This window comes from Pocillopora damicornis, chromosome 7, assembly GCF_964200805.1.
Source record: "Pocillopora damicornis chromosome 7, jaPocDami1.2, whole genome shotgun sequence".
In the NCBI taxonomy this organism is placed as follows: Eukaryota; Metazoa; Cnidaria; class Anthozoa; order Scleractinia; family Pocilloporidae; genus Pocillopora; species Pocillopora damicornis.
Window position 1 is genome coordinate 10383400 of NC_142676.1, and position 9101 is coordinate 10392500.

The window sequence follows — 9101 nt, forward strand, 5'->3', positions numbered from 1 at the left end:
AAACTACATTAAATTTTCCACTTGGTTCACATCAGTAACAGTCCCTGCTTAGGAAAGGGAAGTGGGGCAGAATAATGATCTGTGAAATTATTTTCAGCAATACCAAAGGAAATACAAAGTCATGAATGTAATTTACGAAATATTTATTTCAGTACTGAGGCCTTGAAATACATAATACTCAGTCAAGTAACGATTAATGAGCAACAGAACACAGCACACCTAGCATGAAGACTGAGATTGGCAAAAATCCATGAGATATCTAATCTTGCTTCTAGTTCATATCTTAACAAATGACAATGACCTTTTAGAGTAATTAGAAGAACTAAGGAATGAATATGAAAAGTAGTAGTAGCTGGGAAAGCTGATGCACCCTTCCTCAAGAAACCAAGCAAAGGCTGAGAAAGGGACGCAGTTAAGATCGCGACACTTTCGAGATATCAGAACCCTTTCTTGTATATATTGGTCCAAAGCCAGTTCATTCGATAAATTCAGCATCATTTTGCAACAACTCTACCGCGGTATTTTCCTTGTATTCTATAACCGCCTCCTCGATTTCTCTAATCATTTTCACCCTTTTCTCTCCCGTAAATCGCTTTTCATTTGTCAATCCCTTGAAAAAAAACCCGGGAATAACTCCGCTTAATAACACAGCAATCGTTGATGGCAATGCTAAAATGCTGCTCGCATCAATTACCAGAAATACAGAGCAGAAAACCAAAAATAGAAATATCAAATAATAGCCATTTTGCTAAGCATGCGGTTTACTTCACCCCTAACTGGTGGAACTGTGTTATTTGAATTTGACGCTTCACTGCAAATGCGCCAAAACAGATCTTCTGGAATTGCACCGTGCTCACTTTTTCCATCAACAGTCTGCCACTTCTCCGAAATCATTTTCTTCACATCTTGGTAGCGCATTTGCAGATTATAGTAGCATAGATAAAGCAACGATAGAGAGTGCTACAAATGGGCCCACTATTGATGCGTTTAACACTAGACCTAAAGTAACTAAGCCACACATGTGAGTGATATATCGACGAGACAGGCCCCCTACGAAACAGCCGCTTGTTATTGTTGCCGCTACGGGTACAGGAGAAAAATGCAGAAATAACCAAACAAAAATAAACTTTAAAATCTGGTTTTTGTTGCGTATCCTTGATTCTTTTAACATTTGCCTAAATTTCCTGACACAGACAAGCATGAGCCTAAGCCACGGTGAATACAAACAAATGAGCAAGACTAATCCTACTAAGAATAAACAGGGGCATATTCCTCCAAAAATGACACCCACAACTATGATTAAAACAACATCCCAGAATAACACCCACATAGCAATGAAAGGAGTTTTAGCTCGTTTCCATGGCGGACCCATTTTCTTAAGAGCCCAATGTGTAGACAATTATAGACCCTATTAGTGCTTTTTGGTGAAGGGTAATTAAACATGAAGCTAACTTGTCACTGTTTACTGCTAATTTTCCTAAGTGTCGGAGCATGTCATCTCCGGCAGAACCGCCGTATTTTCACTGCAAACAGAGCATATGACTTGTCTAATGTCCTCTGTGACGGTAATCAGGAAATCCGTAGGACTTGAAAATAAAATCAAAATCAAAGGAGTGAGAGCGATTAACGTGCCAGATAAGCTTTGAAAATCGACATGTGAAAACAACGGTCCCACCAGAGATGCCTTTGGTTTTTTATGCACCTCCTCCATAAAATTACTTTTTACAATGTAGTTTAATACTAATTTTAGGTACGCAAAAATTGAAATAACGCCGTCCAAGAGAAAAGCAAGTTTGAAATGAAATGAAAATAATTCTGTACGTTCTCTGGTATACGCTCTGAGAAAATAGGAGAAGGTAATTGGATCTGGTTCGTCTAAATAAAGTAAACTTTGTACATGTTTGTTTGATTTATCTTCGCCTATTTGGGAATTAGCCTGTTGACTGTGAGTCGGAGTAAGTAAAGTTACAAGAGGAATTGAATTGTTTTCTGCATTGACATTTGCTGAAGCTTCAGCGGTTGATCCGTACCTGCTTCTTTGTTGATTGCTCTGTCGATGATGGCTGTCTTCTGATTGTTGCTCGTTTTCGCGTCGCTCTTCTTTTTCACACTCCTCTTGAAGATTGATAATGAAATCCGGCAGGAAAAGGAGAAACGCTGGACAATAAAGCGTCATTAACACAGTCAAAAGGTTGAGGGTGCCATTAAAAGCTTTAAACCAACCGCTAACTTGAACATTCAGCTCACATTGAATGTAAGCAGACCCCGTGTTTTCGTCTTTGCTCCTCTTACAACACTGGAATTTAACATTTCCATCAAAGCTCCATAAAACGTCTTCAATCATCGCAACACAAAAAACATTCCTATCTGGAAGTTCACCCGAGTTTAACTGTGTCATACTCAGAAGTGCTCGTCCAACTGCTCTTTTTGGACAGGATGAGTTCAAGTTCGCAAAGCATCCGCTTGGTTGATCTTCCAGCAGCACATCCATACTTCTTGTTTGGTATTTAAGGAGGCCCAAAGACAAAATGTCATAGTCATAGGACATAGACAACATTGGCTCGCTGATCAAACTCGCCCAAACCCATCTATTTGGGAGAAATTCGTTTTCTGACTCTAATGGACGGTAGCTGTCAAATCCAAGTAGACTATTCTAACACCCTTCTCGGAAGCCTTAACGCGGAATTCGGACGCAGTCCCTTTTCCAACCGGTAAGACCTTGCATTGAGCCTCACTGCAGTTCTCCGGCTTGGCTTGACAAGAAGAGAGAAAGAAAAGAAACACAGAGAGAGGAGTGATAAACTCGACAACCATGTTTTCATTATAGTCAGACGGTAATCCAAGCTATCTGCTTTGTTCTCTATTCTGGAGCCACGCACGATCTAATATTACATTCCCTTTCAACTGAATCCTATCTTAAGGTTAAATCGGGTCATCGTTCAGAAAAATTTGAGAGTCATAATATTTGTTTTCTGAGTACTGCTGCATAACGATTGTCAGGTACCTGGGTAAAAATTGAATATTTTGGGAGGCCTCTACCTGCAAGACTCGCATAAAGCGAGTTCAGATTTTCTTGATTGACTATTGACTGTAAATTAAAAAGTTTGTCGGATTTCACGTCCGACAAAAAAAATGTTCTGCTCTGGGAACAGTTCGACGGCGCCCTCGAAGATTGATAAATCTTGACAAGGTTTAGCCGGAAAAAATCACACTTGTCTCACGCAACTTATGACAGATTTTTTTGCAAAATAAACAAAAATTTTTTCCAGTGCGCTCGAGCCCAATGAAATGAGAAAAGAAAGTCCAAAGCCTACTCGGACGTGTAAAACGTTAGTTTATCTCACGGTTTCTAGTCTAAGTCTGCTTGATTCACGCAACTATCAGATGCATTTTGCTCAAATCGTTCCTTCACTGAGAAACGTGTCGTCGCTTGATGATTAGTACCGTTTCTAATTACAGGGTGGATTTTAGAAAATAATGTGTCTCAGTAACGATCACAAGCAAAACATGGCCCTCAGTGGGATTTCACTCTTTGTACAATTTGTTCCTATTGCACTATTTTCAAGCGCAATTTGACAATCACAGCGACGATCCATGCCACGTTCTTCTGTTTGAAAAACGCTTTGATTCCGAGTTTCGTCCCAGTGCTTCGGAGAAAGGTCTTCTTGAGTTTCAATATCGGGAATGACAGCAACCATGCACCTGGTCACAAGACCTTTTTCTTCAATAGTTAGTACATGACTTTTTCCCAGTATTATTCACTGTGGACGTCCATTCAGTAAGTGCTATGAACAACATTAGCTGCTGAAACTGTAAACACTAAAAAATAGATTTTATTGCTTTTCCTTCCTTCCTTTGTGTTTTGTTTGTTTTTTTGTTTGTAAATATAAAGTACGCCCTGGTTTAATAAGCATTTCATTACAGTGATTTGTTTCATTGTAACCCTTTTTTTCTAAATTTTAATTCTGCTTACAAATCTGGCGAACAAGGCTTTAGTTTCCTTTAATTTCGATTCATTCACACTAGCAATTAAAGAAGCGATGAACGCTTGACTGAATGCATCATAGCGACAGCAACTTAAGACAGTTCAGATTGAAACTGTTCTGTCTGTAGAGACTTGTCTGTTACTGGTAATTGGTTTGCGGTAAAATCACTTTGCATCCTTGTTAATTAAAAAAACGGATGGAAGACCTCTGTGGATCATCAAGCGAAATATGACTCGATTAGTGCACTGGTACGTTCTTATCGAAAAGATTTTAAGGTTCATTTCTCTGTTTAAATTTTATTTTGTAAAATGTAGAACTCAATCAAACTGCTGAATGCTTCACATTCTTTTGATCAAAAAAACTCAAGATCGAGTACAATTGTTACACTCCATTATAGTAAACGTGAGCATTAAGCACCAAAAACACGCTAATGGAGGTTTAGTGGGTACTAGCGAGAGTCCCGTAATTGTATGTGTGATACATTTAACTGTGCTCAGTTTTTTCCGTGCAGACAGTTTATATTAATCTAAAACACAACAGAAGAGATAGCCAGCAGAAAGAGAGTAATTTTGGAGGCCGAGTTTCAAATATTAAAGCTACAATCTTAAATTTTTACAGCAGTGGAAGGGCAGTGGAGGGCTGAGGAGAGAAAGAAATTTGTACCAAGAGGGTGAGCGACGGTCAAAAAGAAGGAGAGGGGAGGGGGAGGGGCAACGAAAAATACGCCTTTCCAGGCCCCCTTCCCTTCACCGTCGACTCTAACTCCGAATCAACTGATGGCCGGTTGAATAAACGATCGCGAGCTCCCTAAAGTTAACTCGCCCTCATAGGACGCCTGCACTGCAGGCTACAGAAGAGGTCATAGAGAGAAATTTTCAAAAATCATAGTTTTGCCTCGAGGTTACTGAAACTTTGGTTGACTCGCCACGCTTTAAACATCAACGTAAATTACGCCAAAAAAACAATACATGAAGGAGTATCAACGTTTGTAGGGGTCTTTGAACAAGGGGACTGGTGTATGTTATCACTTGTCAGAAGAGAATAAGCAAAACATCAATATATCTGGTCAGAAGGGACACTTATTTGGGAAGCCAAAAGCTGAGGCAAATAATCGATCTGCGAGACAATGACACATTGTGATCGCAAAGATCAATATTGTTTCATCTTTTCATTAATATACAAGCTACTTAATGTTTGATAATCATTTATGGTAATCTCTCTGGAGCATGAACACAACCACACATTAGAAGGAAAACTATTTTTTCGCATAACGAATTTGAAAGAAACTGCGCATGAGCAGGCCACACAGCGACAAAATGAGTGCACATGCTTGTTATGCGTGAGAAATTTTTAGGTGCGTAAGGGAATGGGGTCGACTATTTCTATGGTAGCACAATGGCTGCATTTATAAAATTCCCATTGTTTGTTTGTTTTTATTTTTCGGAGATAAGCGCAAACAGAAACTGATAAGGTTTCCGCTTTCAGGAAAATTTCTGTCAAATCTCGTCTCTCTCTAATTCAACACAAAAAAACTTTGCGGTAATAGATGTCAATTTAGGGACAGAAGTAGAACATCCGTAACAGTGTTAAAAAGTTCGTGGCGACAGCTACCACTGAAGATGTCTGGATAAGTTTAAAACAGCTTACGGTGAACGCTGCTTTCCCTTCATTCCTCTCCATACGAGCAAACTCGATCAAATTTCACACTTGGTTAAATCCAGTAAATGCCCAGAAAGTGTAAAACGATATTTTTGTCGTCTCCCAACGAAATTCATTTACGATGGAATCACTAAACGCTCCTCGAACGCGCCAAATCCGCCGAGCATGAGCACACATTTTGCTGCTGTGTCTGCTGAACCCCCGATTTAGCTCCAAAAGCTAGTGGCAGGTCATATGTCGGGCTCTCTGCCTACGAAAGGGAAGAGAGGCAGAATAATGATCTATGAAATTATTTTCAGCAATACCAAAGGAAATACAAAGTCATGAATGCAAATTACGAAATATTTATTTCAGTACAGAGGCCTTGAAGTACATAATACTCAGTGAAGCAACGATTAATAAGTGATAGCAATGATTAATAACTGATGGAACATAGCACACATAGCGTCAGGACTGACATTGGCAAAATCAATAAGTTATCTAATCTTACTTCTAGTTCATATCTTATAAAATGATAGTGACCTTTTAGAGTACTAAGAAGAACTTAGGAATGAATTTGAAAAGTAGTAGTAGCTGGGAAAGCTGATGCGCCCTTCCTCACGAAACCAAGCAAAGGATGAGAAAGGGACGCACGACGATCGCGGCACTTTCCGAATATCATAACCCTTCATTGTATTAGTCCAAAGCCAGTTCATTCGACAAATTGTCCTTTTGTAACAGATTATACAACTCTACCGCGGTACTTTCCTTGTACTTTATAACCGCCTCCTCGATTTCTCTAATCATTCTCACCCTTGTCTCACCCGTAAATCGCTTTCCGTGTGTCAATCCCTTGAAAAGTAAGCTAGGAATAGCTCCGCTTAAAAACACAGCAATCGTTGATGGCACTGCTGACATACTGCTCGCATCAGTCACCAGAAATACAGAGCAGAAAACCAAAAATAGAAATATCAAAATGATAGCCATATTGCTAAGCATGCGGTTTACTTCACCCCTAACTGGTGGAACTGCGTTCTTTGAATTTGACGCTTCACTGCAAATGCGCCAAAATAGATCTTCTGGAATTGCACCGTGCTCGCGTTTTCCGTCAAGAGTCTGCCACTTCTCCGAAATCATTTCTTTCACTTCTAGGTAGTACATTTGCAGATTATAGTAGCATAGATAAATGTTTGTTAAAGCAGCGATAGAGAGTGCTAAGAATGGGCCTACGACTGACGCATTTAACACCAGACCTAAAGTAACTAAGCCAAACATGCGAGTGATACATCGACAAGAAAGGCCCCCTACCAAACAGCCTTCTGTTAATATTGCCATTAGGAGTAGATGGAAACCAACTAGAAAAATTCGAACACCGATGAACCTCAGTGTCAGACAATGACGGTATTGGTTGAATACTTCAAGGTTCCATTTTTTTAACATTTGCCTAAGTTTCCTTAAACAGACAAGCATGAGACTACCCCACGGTGAATGGCTATAAATGAGCACGACTAACCCTATTAAAAATACACAAAAACATACTCCTCCTAAAATAACACCAACAACTATGACTAAGACAACATCCCAGAATAACACCCATAAAGCAATAAAAGGAGTTTTAGCTCGTTTCCATGGCGGAACCATTTTCTCAATAGCGTAATGTGTAAAGAACTTTATAGATTTTGATAGTGCTTTTTGGTGAAAGTTAATTAAACGCGAAGCTAACTTGTAACTGTCTACTGCTAATTTTCTTAAGTGTCGGAGCATATCCTCTCCTACTGAAACCGTATTTTCTCTGCAAACAGGGCATTTAACTTGTCTAATGTCCTCTCCGGCAGTAATTAGGAAATCCTTAGGACTTGAGAGTAAAATCAAAATCAAAGGAGCGAGAGCCATTGCCCGCTCGAAAAAACCTTGAAAATCGAAAAGATATGAAAAGTACGGTCCTACCAGAGATGCCTTTGGTTTTTTATGCACCTCCTCCATAAATTTACTTTCTACAATGTAGTTTAATCCTAATCTTAGGTACACAAAAATTGGAATAACACAGTACCAGAGAAATGCAAATTTGGAATGAAATGAAAATAATTCTGTACGTTCTTTAGTATAGGTTCTGAGAAAATATGAGAGGGTTATTGGATTTGGTTCGTCTAAATAAAGTAAACTTTGCACATGTTTGTTTGATGTGTCTTCGCCTATTTGGGAATTAGCTTGCTGACTCTGGGTCAGAATAGGTAAAGTTACAGAAGGAACTGAGTCGTTATTTTCTGCATTGACATTTGCTGAAGCTTCAGCGGTTGATCCGTATCTGCTTCTTTGTTGATTGCTCTGTTGATGATGGCTGTCTTCTGACTGTTGCTCCTTTTCGCGTCGCTCTTCTTTTTTACACTCCTCTGGAAGATTGAAAATGGAATCTGGCAGGAAAAGGAGAAACGCTGGACAATAAAGCATCATTAGCAGAGTCAAAAGGTTGAGGGTGCCATTAAAAGCTTTAAACCAACCGCTAACTTGAACATCCAGCTCACATTGAATTGAAGCAGACTCCGTGGTTTCTTCTTTGCTCATCCTACAGCACTGAAATCTGACATTTCCATCAAAGAAGCTCCATAAAAAGTCATTAAAGTAATCTTCAATCATCGCAACACAAACAACATTCCTATCTGGAAGTTTACCTGAGTTTAACTGTGTCATATTCAGAAGCGCTCTTCCAACTACCTTGTTTTGATAGGATGATTTCAAGTTCGCAAGGCATCCGCTTGGTTGATCTTCCAACAGCACATCCATACTTCTTGTTTGGTATTTAAGGAGGCCCACGGATAAAATGTCATAGTCATAAGACAAAGACAACATTGGCTCGCTGATCAAACTCGCCCAAACCCATCTATTTGGGAGAAATTCGTTTTCTGACTCTAATGGACGGTAGCTGTCGTTACGGAAATTCAAATCCAAGTAGACTATTCTAACACCCCTCTCGGAAGCCTTAACGCGGAATTCGGACGCAGTCCCTTCTCCAACCGTTAAGACCTTGCATTGAGCCTCACTGCAGTTCTCCGGCTTGGCTTGACAAGAAGAGAGAAAGAAAAGAAACACAGAGAGAGGAGTGATAAACTTGACGGCCATGTTTTGGTTACAATCACACGCTAATCCAAGCTATCTGCTGTGCTGTTTGTTGGGGGACTTCGTTTCATTATTCCCTCTAATCAATCAAATCAATTATTCATTTTTTTCGTCGAGATACTGTAAAGAGGACGGAAATCATAACAAAAATAAGTTTTATTCACGTAGAATTTAATATATAATACGATATTTCAACTATATTTCAAAGTCGTAATCGTGTAGTGTCCAACTTTCATAAGTATAATCACTGCTTATATAAGGGCTTACATAAACATGTAGTAGACAAACTTCAGAAAAACGTTTTGACTTCATATCCTGCCAAAAAGGAATCTTGCGAGTGAATCAATCGACTCCCATTGAATG

At 39.4% G+C, this 9101-nt stretch overlaps 1 protein-coding gene and 1 non-coding gene across 3 annotated transcripts in view; both read right to left on the bottom strand.

Moving 5' to 3' along the window:
• Nucleotides 1-126: 126 nt before the first annotated feature.
• LOC113679803 (uncharacterized) lies at nucleotides 127-2838 on the bottom strand. Its single transcript, XR_016188642.1, has one exon. It is a non-coding gene; the product is annotated as an uncharacterized LOC113679803 (transcript).
• A 3135-nt stretch (nucleotides 2839-5973) lies between these two features.
• Nucleotides 5974-9101, bottom strand: part of LOC149042499 (uncharacterized) — a 3720-nt gene continuing 592 nt past the window's right edge. Inside the window, exon 2 of one of the 2 annotated variants that reach the window (XM_089213062.1) lies at nucleotides 5974-8858. In XM_089213062.1, coding sequence (XP_089069188.1) covers nucleotides 6321-8741 — 2421 coding nt within the window. In that variant the 5' untranslated portion in view covers nucleotides 8742-8858 and the 3' untranslated portion in view covers nucleotides 5974-6320. The remainder of the gene's footprint in view (nucleotides 8859-9101) is intronic. The other variant, XM_089213063.1, reaches the window with a different exon arrangement.